Consider the following 13,657-nt stretch of genomic DNA (forward strand, 5'->3'; position numbering starts at 1 on the left):
CCGGCACACCTGTTTCACCTACTCAGCTAATATTCACATGCTGTGGGCTGCTTGTACGATTACTGAGATCATTTTGACCTGTTTACCTGTATTTAGAACTGCTGAAAACCACTTGACTAGAAACAGAAGCCAGGCAGCGTCTGAAGCCAAATTCTCGTCTGCGGTAATCGCCTGAATGCCACAGATGCAGCAGATAGACAGAGCTTTTGGATAGTGATGGAAAACTGCCTAAACTTGTGACTGAACTGTACATAGTAAATAGTTATGCTCTTTAGTTTATAAGATATTTTCTTTGGAATTCTTGAAAAATGAAGATCAGGTATATATGAATGTTACATAAAGTGAACCATAAACACTGTTGTGTGCACCTTCCAAAGAAAATCCAGCCTAATCAAACCAGAACTGGAAAATGAGACAATTCCAAAACCCCCAGAACTGTTGCATTAGTCTTCACTCAGCATATTTACACCCCCCACATCTACATTAACCCCACCCACTAGCGAAGCTTTAATCAAAGTTGGCAACACATCAAGACAAAAGCTGCAGGTGAGCAGACGGGGATCTGTGCTAGGCTAAAAGCTACTACACTAGCTGCATGGCTTTTTACGACTCTTCCATCCATTATTGGCTCCCACAAAAACAAGCCGGACCTCAGCTGACTTCCAAACTGAAACTAAACACACATCAGAGGGGAAATAACTGCCCCCCTCTCCCCCCTCCCCCCTCCCCCCTCTTTTTCCTGGTAAGACTCAAGAAATCCAAACTTGAGAAAGTAAGAGTGGGCAAGGCTAAAAGCTACCTGGCTATGATCTTTTCAGCATGCTAACAGCACATCGTGCTGAGAGGACCCAATGAGAGGACAACCTTAAAAGTGCGTTCATTGGCTCCTGATCTCTATATTGTGAACTATATAAAAACAAACACAACATCCAGCATGTGGTCTTTGAGAATAGTGTAAATGTTTATTCATTTTTCTTGCTATCATTCATTAAGTACAGAACACAGAATCATCATTTAATAATATTTTAATTAATATTATCTTTATTACTGTCATTTATATTATACGTGACAACACATCAGTAGAACTGCGAGAGAGAGAGAGAGAGAGAGAAAGAGAGAGTTTGGAGGGCATACTGGAGGACCAAACCATTTTTTTAAATAGTGTTATAGTGAAATCAGTAAGCAGGGCAGTTAGCAAGGGACGGGACTCAGACTGGATCCGTTCCAAAGAACTCTTGACAGCCTCTGTACTGTGGCACTTTCCTAGTCGACTACTAGTGAGACACAGTAGGCAAAAAAGTGGGAAAACAAGGGTAAGAAACAAATGGCCAGAGTTGTGGGAGTGTATGGGATGCCACCATTCCTTATTGATATACCATTTTATGAAGGTAAGATAACACAAATGACATTCAGAAACAAGGGACCTAGTGAAGTGCACTAGTTTGCATTAGTTAGCACTAGTTAGTGAACAGGGACAAGGTTCTTTAAGGTTCGTCTTTCTTGCTTATATCACGTCTTCGTTAACAGCATTAGCTGCAGTCTTTGGTGGCGTTTGTGTTTGAAACATTTCAAATGATAAAAGATGGAACTTGAATGTTGTAAAATGTATGCAAATATGTAGTAAATGTGTTATAATAATAATAATAAGTCTCTTACTGACACTTGTTATGGCACCAAATCAGGGTCACTTCCAATGAAAACCCCACTTGAGTTCAACCATGATCTACTATTGATTTCATCGATCACAACGAATAAAGGCAAGTGTAAGACGATGACACCAACATAAACGTATGTAAACAACACTGGAGAGATTGTTCCGTTCCAATTTCACAGTGATGGACATAGCAGGTGAAACCAAGCTGAAGATACAGAGAAACTCCGAGCACCATGGTATTATAATAAAACTGACACTGTGAATCAAGATACAAGTACCTGGCCTCTATATGTTTACTGTTCTAAAGGGTTTTGTGGAGTAAACCAGCAGCTTTCTTGTGTAGGAACATCTCAAGAACATCCCAGCAGAGCAATTTTCTTCACTTGCACTTGCTGGACAACACCGCAGTTACGAAGTGTGACAACAGCGACCTCAGTTCAGATTAACTGAGAGTAACTGCAGTGACCAAAACGGCGCTCTTACGGCTCAGCAACAGGCATTTGCCAATTGGTCAGTGTTCTCTGGAAGTCCCAACGTCGACCACAAAGCAGTTACATATGAAGTAAGAACACCAAGGTATGAGCACAACTTCCTCTGAAAACGTCAAGATAATGCTACATTGATCCCTTACGCCAACACTGTGGGATTCAGTTGATATGTAACCTTGGCCTCAGTCCTACCATCTAAGCCCACATGTCTGGTTGGTGTGTGTGTGTGTGTGTGTTTAGTAATACTGGGATTTTTTTTGCTGTTTTTAAATCTGCTCTATTCTTTTTTGATGCTGAACAGGTTAATCTTTTCTTTTGTAGTGCAAAATACAGTCGAAGCATTCTGTCCAGCACCCACATGACTGTGAGCTATAGTTCTAGGACACAAAAGTTCACCTAGCGTTTTCTTATGATGTGAATATTAGTGTTTGATAAAGGATGTGATAAGGGTGTGAAGCAGCTGTTAGGTAAAATAACTGAAACTCCCAATCTCAACGACCCCAGCGCTGTTTAACAACTGCACATATTACCAGCACATCAAATGAAGTCACCGCAAGCTGTGGCCACCCCGTACCATTCTCAGTCAACATCCATCAGATGTGAACAGATATGCTAACATTTGACCACACACTCAACGTTTTGTCGCTGTCATAAGAAAACCCTGTAGTCAGGATGATCGATAATATTGGAATAATATTGGTATCTAGCCATCGCGGTTTGCTTCTTGTTGAAGTAGCTCAGATTCTTATACTCGCCCGGTTTTCCTGCTTTTACCAAACCACCTTGAAGAACTGACTCTTCACTTGCTGCCTAATATATCCAGCCAATTGACCGATACATGTGGACATTTTTTCTGTGACAGTGACACTGCATTTTTAACTAAAATAAATTAGATAAATACTACATCTCAAAAATACTGAAGGTGATTCTAGACTGACATCAACTGATGTAATGTCAGACATCAGGATAAGCCCAGAATTCCCATATTGGTGCATCCTACTCCTACTGTTTTTTTTTTTCAAGGGGTCCGCTGTTTGACAAGGACAGCGGACCCCTTGACATTACAGTCTACAGCAAACTGTACGTCAAAAAATGTTAAAAGGATCATCTACTGGCAAATATAAAAAAATACCCCAAAGATGCTAAAAGTATGTGACTTTATCAGCCACCCACTTCATATTTGAACAAAATCTTCACAACTTAGAAGCTCAGCAGGCTGTATCTCTTTTCTGCCTGATCAGGTCTGTGTGAGTATTATAAACCACATGGCGAGTCATAGTTTTGTAGCGTAGCTATGGCAACCTAAACAACCCTATGCAACAACACATTATGCAAACGCCTTTAGCATTCGTTGTGGTCGTCACTCTAGTAATGTTAGACTAGAAGAAACAGAACAGCGCTGTTCTGAGTACTAAACAAACGGCCAGAATCATCTGGACTCTTCAAAGTCAAATCAAAAGAAAGAGTAATCAGACAGAATGACACTGAAAATTACGTAGCCTGTCATTTACATAAACAAAAAATTGGACTGTTACAAAGACAAATGTGACGTCAGTTTACGCCCGAAAAGGTGCTAGAATCTCTCTTCATCAAAATGACCAATGTTGTTTTTACTGGAAAATAAATTCTTGCTGGGCATACAGCTATCAGCAAAAAAAATTATTAAGGGAATAAGTAGGACTGACCTAAACAGAATTTAGCATCTAAAGCTTTATAATACTGTTTCAAAAAATACAAAAAACTTCAAATTCAAAAAAAATCTCAAAACTACCCTTACAACAGGACTAGTTACTTTATTTCTTTTATTTTCATACAAAATTAGAGGATAGTCTCACTTGTGTCGGTTCAGGGACAGATTCGTTCACATTAAAGACAGGTACTTTTATTTACATTTATAAACGTGTATTGCAAGGTAACACAATCTGAGCAAATTTGAATTGATTAATGAAGCTTTAAATTTAGGAAAGTTTTAGTTTGGGCACTCCCATAGTTACTGTCTCCGAGACATGAGGTTTTCTTATGACAACGACTTCATACTTTAAATAGTATACATTAAATACATCTCTCACATTACTCTACACATAATGTACTATACATGGATATGAAAAAAATCAGGGTTTTGTTCATATAAGTCACTTTTTCATCTGTCCTTAAATATTCACCCTGTACATAAACAGCCCATAGAGAAATGGTGGACAGCTGAACGTTTGTTTCAACACCTGAAAAGTCCAAGATCTGACTCTAAAAGAGTATGGATAAGGCAGTGATAGAATGAAGGGACACGTCTTATCAAGAGTCCAAAAAATGGTATAAAAATGAAAACTTCAGGAATGCATCTAGAAGCAACAAGATGGAGAACCCAACTGCAGTGGCCTGATTTGACTTAAATAAACAAACAAAAATTATAAATACAAACAAAACAAGATATGTACTCCTGCTTTTCAATCATGGCATTTTTTACGTCAGTCAAAGAAATTTCGAATGTACACAGACTCTCCACTTTCTGCTACTGCTTATGAGATTCAGTACTGGAGAATTGACACTTGACATATGGCAGCCACTTGGTGTTAATCAGCTTACCCAAAACCCCCAATGCTGAACTGTGAATAGCTAGGACCTGTGGTTTGCATGTTTTTGAACAGCTAATAGAAACATAAATCTCACTAAAAACAATTATTCATGAGTAAATACGGAATTCAAGTAACCCTGCAGTCCTCAATATACCCCCTTTCAAGTCATATTTCTTCACAGTATGTCTTGCTTTGACCTAGTCTACAGGGAATGATGGGCTATTAGTTAATGTGCATTTAAGAAAACGTATGGGATTTCTCAAAAATGGGAAAAAAACTTATAGTAGCAGCACGGTAAAAACTTTTTAGCTCATTTTGAACATGGCATCATCTTGGAGAGCCTATGTTTTGCTGTTTTCATGGTTTGGCACAGAGGAGGAAAATTTAAAAACAATAAAAAATTTGGCTGCCGTTTTTATGAAGTATTTATATCGGTCTTAATATATATATATATAAAAATAAAAAAATATCAAAATAAATAAGAACATATAAATAACAGCAAAACAACTGAAGATTTGGCAATTTTGAGATACTGCGTTGTTTTCCTGTGATGGACCTTCACTGTCCAGCACGTTTGATCGCCTTTCCTTGTTTTTGCAAGGCATCGAGACACACACACAAACACATGGATTAGCTACTGTAAATTGTTACGATTTTGAGCTATGCATCTATTAACATCCCTATAATATCATATTTGTTAAAGTCCATGCTCTCCTTCCACCCGCCTCTCTTTTTCATCCACCCTCTTTTCCCTCCTTCTGTCTGATAAAGTGATTGTAGTGTCTTGCGGGATTTGAGATTTGTCTGGGAAGGTGCCTTCTGGAAGCAAAGAGAGAAAGAGACAAACTACTGCTACGGAACAGCAACAGCATACGGGGGCACGGGTGCCTCCTGCCCTTTCATTCTGCACTGTGTGGTGTGGATGGGCCTTCTTCCACATTCAATGGACGGAGTTCCACCATCCATCTACCAGAGCTGTGATGCTACAGATTCAGAACGGTGTCCCCCGAGGAGTCAAAAGTGAAGAGTCAAAGCCTCAGGAAGCTTTTGCCGAACCAGCGAAGGTTCTTGAGGGCGTCTCAGGCTATCCAAAGGAAAGAACGACCAGCGTCTGGACCTCCAACTCTCTAATTCATGGTGGCGATGGGAGAATGCATTTATGTGTTGAAAGCTGGACATACTTGTGCATGAGTATCTTATTGTAAGTCCCGGGTTTCAGGCTCAGTGAAAGAGAGCGCAAGGGATGACGAGAGGGAGGGAGAGGGAGGATCTCCGTCTTGCACTCTTAAAAATAAAGGTTCTGTCAGGATTCTGGACTTGGATATGTGGTTCTAACATTTAAAGACTCTTCACATTATTTGCTTTCCATGGCCAGGTTCTTAGATGTGGTTCTTCTATGGCATCCCCCCAAAAAAACATCCCGACCTCTCTTATTTTTAAGAGTGTTGTCTGTGCTTCTGTACTTCTGCCACATATCTCTATACATAAAGTCCTTCATCTGCACTCGTAGTTCATACTTACAGTTTCGTCCATTGTTTTCGCTCATACCAGTTCATTCTTCGTGGGTGTGTATAAGCGTGTGTGTGTGTATGTGTGTGTGTATGCAGTGTTTCTCTCCTCTCCCATGTTCTCTGTATGTATCTGCATCGCATCTCTGCTCCAGCAGTTCCATCAGTTCTCCAGGGCCTCGGAGCAAACCATACCAGGATAAAGCTGCTGCTGATTGGGCAGCACGTCCTGCCTCAGGTCCTGGTGCTGGTTCCTCTCTTCGCCGTCGCTGTCGGTGCTGCCCTCGCTGTCCAGCCGCGGAGATGGGTGGTGAGCGTACAGAGCAGTTGCCGGCAGGGGGCTCTGCAAGAGGTCCTCGTCCGAACTAAGATAATCCCCTTCTGCGGAAGCTGGGCTGGCCAAGCACAGGTCCTGATAGGCCCCGCTTCCAGAGTTCTGGAATTTGGAGGGCTGGCCACGTAGCTGCCTGATCTACAAGTGAAAGATGGATGATAAAGAAGTAAAAGCAGAAAAACATGAACATCACAAAATACCTACATGTATCTGATACATGAAGATAGTATGTGATACAAGGTTATTGTGTGACAGCAACAGGTCACAAATATACAGTAAAATAAACGTCTGCAAATGCATAGTCAAATACACTTTATGTCCCAATGTTTGTGGACACCTCTTCTAATGAATGCATTCTACTGCCAATATGCTGAATGCAATCAGATCCTCACACCAATGCTCCAAAAAATGTGGAAAGCCTTCTTCCCTGCACAGTACAGACAGTTGCTCCACCAAAAGCAGGATAAACTCTTTTTTAATACCCTTAATAATGAGCAGGTGTCCCTAAACGCTTGTCCATTTAGCGTATCAGTTCCATTTTTTCTAAATGTAATTATCAGCCAAGCAAGCAAAAACAAAGTGAATTTTTCAAATTATTTTTTCTCTAACTAATTTCTCTAAACACATTATTTTAACGGCCTAAACCCAGAGTAGCAACATGGAAAAGCGATACACACAAAGCAAGACGGCTATGAACTGATTTTATATAAATTTAACTACATCCAAACGATGCACACACTACAATAATGTAACAATGGTTGTTCACTGAAAATCCTTTCCCAATTTTTAATCCTCAAACTTATTACTGTAGTAATTCTCTCCTCCTAAACAGTTCAAAACTCACTTCAGTGCAAACTTAACAAAATCACTCCTGTTCAAAATCTACAACCTGCAGGTAAATTAATCTCTGAGCGGCTTAGCGCACGTATAAAGCAACCAAGCGCTTGAAAGTTCATTGAAGCGTATTACAGATTTCCTTTTCTGTACTTGTGACATTTTGTAAACCCTTTTGTTCAAGCCGGGGCTCGGGAGAGTCTGTTAGATTGCTGGCTTCAGGCTTGTGGTCTGCTGCCATAGCAACACGTGTGGTTTGATACATACGCGGTGGTCTAATACGTGACATGAAGAGGAATTTAGGTAGCACTGCCGATAAGAGTGAGGTTAGAGCAGAACACATACGTTCGTATACACTTCAATACACACGTAGACGCCGGTTATAATGGAACTGGTTGATTGGCTTCTGTGTAAATCAGGGGGACTGAGGCTGTGACGTGGATTCATTGGAAATTAAGTCACAGCTAACTGGTAGCGTGTATTCAGTGTCCGTGTCCAGTTTAAACTACATTTACTGACAGCATGATCTGAACTCAGTTTTACTCCATATTCAATACTTTTATTGTTCTGTTTGTTCAAGTTTACATTTTTTATATTTAGGTTTTTGTATCTGAATTATATAAATGTAACTATTTTTGACTGTGTTCTGTACTTTGTTTATGAAATAGTTGCATACCGTTGGTAAACAGCTTTAAATGTAGCGACTTCATTTGGGCTGAACTTAGTTTGACTCCATGTTCTGTACTTTATTTGCAACATTTTCCACATTTTCAAAGATTTTGGTTCACATTTAAACCGGTTTAAATTTAGTGACTTCCAGTGATCTGAACTCAATTTGACTCCATGTTCTGTACTTTGTTTATGAAAAATACTTGTTGGTTTCCATTTAAGCCGGTTTTAATTTGTGACTTATAATGGAAATCAATCTGACTCACTGTTGTTTTATGTTTATGAAAAATGTGATGCTTGTTGGTTTCCATTTAAGCCTGGTTTAAATATAGCAACGTTCTATGACCTGAACTCAGTTTGACCTTACATTCAACGTTATTTAATGAAATGCTTTATGTTAGCACTAAAAACACTAATTTGCATTTTATTCAGTGCCTATTGGTTTAAATTTAAAACTGGTTTAACATTTAGTGACTACATGATGTGAACCTCATTTTCTGTACTTTTCATGGAATGTTTGACGCAGCTTGTTACTCTGTAGTTCACTGTGTTACTCTGTTGTTCGGTGTTTAGGTGCGTGTGAATCCACTTAGTCAGTGGATACCCTTGCGTGACTGAAGTGGACCACATTTCTGTGTCTCATTTCAAATCTCTCACTCTGACTCAGTGAACACAGTGTGTGAGTGTGTCTGTGTTTAATTTGTAGGCATGAGAGAATGTCACAGGTAGGGTGTACAAAATCTCAGACTTGACATCATGGATTTCCCAACAAGCAAATGGGGGAGGGGCGGTGGTTAACCAATGGAAAAGCTTCCTGAGACAGTGATCGGTACAGACTCCGCCTCTCACTTCCTCTGTCTCGGGTTTCAGTGAAAACCACAAAGCAAAAGTCTCTGCGCCACCCGCACGAAACAGGCCACCACCGAGATTTACCTGCGTATCTGAGCTACAAAACGAACACCAATCAGAGACTAAATTTTAGGGCTCATTTTTTCCTCATAATAAATATGAACACATTTTAACAACCACCTATTTACTTCAGTTTTAAAATGTTGCTTAACCAATCATTTAACACATAAACTTTTAGTGCTTTAATATAATTACATTTATAAACCTAAAATAAAAAGGAAATAGATCATTATATCATTACTATATTATTAGCAGTTTGTAAACGGACACTATAAATAGAGTAAAAAAACAGCAAAACATGAATATATAATTAATTATATATTAATAACATAATTCCAACATAGAGAAATGAGTTGTTTCCGTCTTTTTAACTAAACTCTCAACTAAAATGATGTACTAGGTTTTTTTGAATTCTACATTGCTGATTACATCTGAAATAAATGTACAAGATGCAGCTGAAGCTGAGGTTGCGTTCTCTGGTACTAGCTGTAAAGATAATCTTTATCAAGATATCTGACTTTTGCTGCTGATTTTATGTTTGGGGCCTGTAGATGCCAGGCACACTATAAAAGCTCAAAAAGCTTACTGTACATTGTTTTATCAGCTTGATACTTTATGAGCACTAATAAGCATCAATTGAAGCCCTCTACGCAAAATTAGCAGCTATGAAATACTGCCAAAAGAAAACTGTACAAATTAAGGTGTGTAACGATTCACTGATTCTAGAATAAATTCAATACAATACAGTCTTCTGATACAGCAAACGAAATAAGGAGTTACTGACTTAGAAGAATATTGTTGCTGTCATGCAAAAACCTTGAATCTCCATTTTTGAAAGTTCTTCACTTTTTGGCATACTTTAAATAATTCGAATCTGGCAGTTTACGTTGTTTCCAGATTTTATAATAAATGGACCAATGGAAATGCGCCCAAAATTATTTCACATTAACTTCCACTGAAGGCTAATAAGGTTCGTTCTTGCGATATGACGATATACTATATTTATCACAATATTTAAAGTATGGCAGTGGTGGCTCAGTGGTTAGAGCACCGGGATCGATTGTGAGTTGTGGGTTTGATTCCCGGGCTCGGCAAGCTGCCACTGTTGGGTCCTTGAGCAAGGCCCTTTACCCTCTCTGCTCCCCGGGCGCTGGAGTTGGCTGACCACCACTCTGGGTGTGTGTGTACTTACTGCTCCTAACACGTGTGTGTGTGTGTGTGTGTGTGTGTGTGTGTGTGTGTGTGTGTTCACTACCAGATGGGTTAAATGCAGAGGACACATTTCGCTGTACAGTGACAAATACGTGCACCTTTACCTTTTATATTTTGTCATGTAGACAAAATGCACCAACAGCGTAATATATTTTTTAAATGACTAACTAAATACTCTCCCATATGAATACTGTGATGCTCAAAATATGCTACACTCAAATAAATAGGAATAACTGCACATTTCATCACAAAAATTATCTCAGTATTCTTTAAGCACTGAAGAAATTCACAATATACTCATAATAGGATATTGTGTACCACAACAACAAAATTTATCACAATACGATAAAATATTGTTATATTGCCCAGAGTATAAACTAATGTTGTGGAACCTTTAGTTTTTTATAGGACAATTTTGTTTTTCATAAACTGAATTATTTACATTGTATCACAATTCAACACTAGGTTAACACATGATATACTGATACAACACAATTTGCTGTATTGATACATACCTTGTACCTGTTAACAAAGTGTAAATGATTATAATTAGTTTTACACTAACAGCACTGGGGAATTTGTGAGTAAAAACAATTTCAACATAGCCTGAGAGTTAAATTATACTACAATGCCTCAGGACTTAAAGCAATAAGTTCCATAACATCCTTACAGTAAAGTGCTTTGAATGACAGAAAACATTAGTAACAAAACACTACATCAGAAAGTATAATACATAATATATAAAACAGCCACAGCCTATTTCTGGGATTATAATTATAAGCAGTGTAGATTATAAGCAAAGTTTGTTTTTTCATTAATGCCTTTTAAACTGCTGCTAACTAAACATCAGTGAAGCAGCTAACAGACGCCTGCATTGACTACCATCACAATTATGATCTTATGGACTCCCAGCAACGGCTGTGGCATAGTGTTTTTTAATAGCATGGTTTAATGCAGAATTCAACTGATCTGTGGTGTATCATGAGTGCTCACCAAACGTTTCAGTTGCTTAGACCGTGGCTCGGTCAGCCAGATTGTAAAACCAGAACTATCCATTTTATGACGTTCCATTTTTGACCACGCGTCACTGCTACATTAAGACAGAGCAGCTAAACGCTGCCAATTTCACTTTGCATAGATCTGTATGTAAACACTAGATAAGGGGCATGAGTAGGGTGAGTGAAAGAAAGAACAAGAGAGCGGTGAGTGGTAAAACCAAAAAGGAAGATGACAAGGACTCAAGACAGAGAGCAATACACAGAGAGAGTGAGAGAGAGACAGAAAATGGAGAATGTCAACATACTCTCACACCCCCATGTCACGAAAGGCTTGTCTCTGGATGAGCAAGCGCTGTTCTGATCGACAAAATGTGTCTGTGTGTGTGTGTGTGTGTGTGTGTGTGTATAAATGTCTCATCAGCATCACACAAACATCAAAAGCTCACTGTGTGCATCTAGGTGTGTGGTTCATTTGGGAAATTGGAGAAATAGGTTGTAGTGTGGTCTATACTGTGGTTTTTTGATAGCATTTTTACATCGCACAATTTTGACGTTGAGTGATGATTTCCAGTGTTAATCTTATAAAGGCTTGCGAATGCTATTTGTTTGCTGACTTGGGAATAACCGACATGCTGAATACTAGAAATGACTGCAGACTGTTTTCCGGCTCAAAAGGTAGCGTTACTGTCAGCAAAGTAAGCTGAAAAACTGATCATTTACTTTACTTCACAAACAAAAAATTCTTCAGCATAAAGAAGTAAGTCTGTAAGTAGAAAATTGCTTTTAAACTTATATAGACCAGGTTTCTTCTGGATTTACTTATTAAACTATACAGACTGAATTTCTATAGATTTACTTATTAAACTATGCAGACCGAATTACTTATTAAACTATACAGACTGAATTACTTATTAAACTATACAGACTGAATTTCGTATAGATTTACTTATTAAACTATACAGACTGAATTACTTATTAAACTATGCAGACCGATTTACTTATTAAACTATACAGACCGAATTTCGTATAGATTTACTTATTAAACTATACAGACTGAATTTCGTATAGATTTACTTATTAAACTATACAGACTGAATTACTTATTAAACTATGCAGACCGATTTACTTATTAAACTATACAGACCGAATTTCGTATAGATTTACTTATTAAACTATACAGACCGAATTTCGTATAGATTTACTTATTAAACTATGCAGACCGATTTACTTATTAAACTATACAGACCGAATTTCGTATAGATTTACTTATTAAACTATACAGACTGAATTTCGTATAGATTTACTAATTAAACTATACAGACTGAATTTCGTATAGATTTACTAATTAAACTATACAGACTGAATTTCGTATAGATTTACTTATTACACTATACAGACCGATTTACTTATTAAACTATACAGACCGAATTTCGTATAGATTTACTTATTAAACTATACAGACTGAATTTCGTATAGATTTACTTATTAAACTATACAGACCGAATTACTTAGAGATGAACTTATTAAACTATACAGACAGAATTTCATTAAGATTTACATATTACACCTAGATATACAGACCGAATTTCATTATGACCTTAACAAACTATAAACTTACTAAACAGGGAGAACTTTTGAGTGCTTATGCATATAAATATGTTGTGTGCATGAGTGTGTGTGTCACCTCATTCTTCAGCTCAGCGATCTGTTCCCTTAATTGAGTGATGTACTGCCTGGAATCAGAGTGGTTCAGCTGACCCTGTATCAACCCTTCCTCTTTCTGCAACACAGCATACAACACACATACACACACACACACACACACACAAACAATCACACATAATCACACGCATACACTCTGATTTAGAGACAGTACATCAAACCATCTCCAGTATAATAAACCTCTAAACCACATTTCCAAACCAACACACACACGACTGTGCCCTTACTTGTATTTCTAGCTCAGCTATTTTCTGTCGAAGTTCAGCCATGGCCGCCATACTGTCTGCCTCCCTCAGACGCACCGCCATCACCTCCTCCTTACTCTGAGAGACAATGAGAGAACGAGCAAGTCAGAGACAGACAGAGTGAAAGACAGAAACTGTGATTAATTAATTTCATGAATTGTTTACATTTTTCAATTACTGATGGAAATTACTGCAAAAATACTAATATAACGTGTTCTGATCATTATCTAAGTCACAACTACAAACAAAAAAACAAAACACAAACAGCTGTACTGATCATGTCTTTTACTGAGCACACTGAGTAAACAGCCACAGGGCATGACAGAAAAAGTGAACCCTTTGGAAGTACCTACGTTTCTGCATGTTTTGCTAATAAAATGTGGTCTGATCATTATCAAGTCACAGTTATAGATGAACACAATCTAATTAAATACCACACAAACAGTTGTACTGTCTTTTATTGAGCACACTGAGTAAAAAATCAGACCATATATTACTCATCATTTTCTTACAG

General features: G+C 38.1%; 1 protein-coding gene across 3 annotated transcripts in view; it reads right to left on the minus strand.

Moving 5' to 3' along the window:
* Positions 1-942: 942 nt before the first annotated feature.
* Positions 943-13,657, minus strand: part of evi5l (ecotropic viral integration site 5 like) — a 49,085-nt gene continuing 36,370 nt past the window's right edge. For all 3 annotated transcript variants that reach the window (XM_072656616.1, XM_072656615.1, XM_072656617.1), the window contains 3 exons: positions 13,126-13,221; positions 12,861-12,956; positions 943-6,692 (listed from right to left, as the gene is read on the minus strand). In XM_072656616.1, coding sequence (XP_072512717.1) covers positions 6,384-6,692; positions 12,861-12,956; positions 13,126-13,221 — 501 coding nt within the window. In that variant the 3' untranslated portion in view covers positions 943-6,383. The remainder of the gene's footprint in view (positions 6,693-12,860; positions 12,957-13,125; positions 13,222-13,657) is intronic.

Source organism: Salminus brasiliensis, chromosome 15, assembly GCF_030463535.1.
Source record: "Salminus brasiliensis chromosome 15, fSalBra1.hap2, whole genome shotgun sequence".
In the NCBI taxonomy this organism is placed as follows: Eukaryota; Metazoa; Chordata; class Actinopteri; order Characiformes; family Bryconidae; genus Salminus; species Salminus brasiliensis.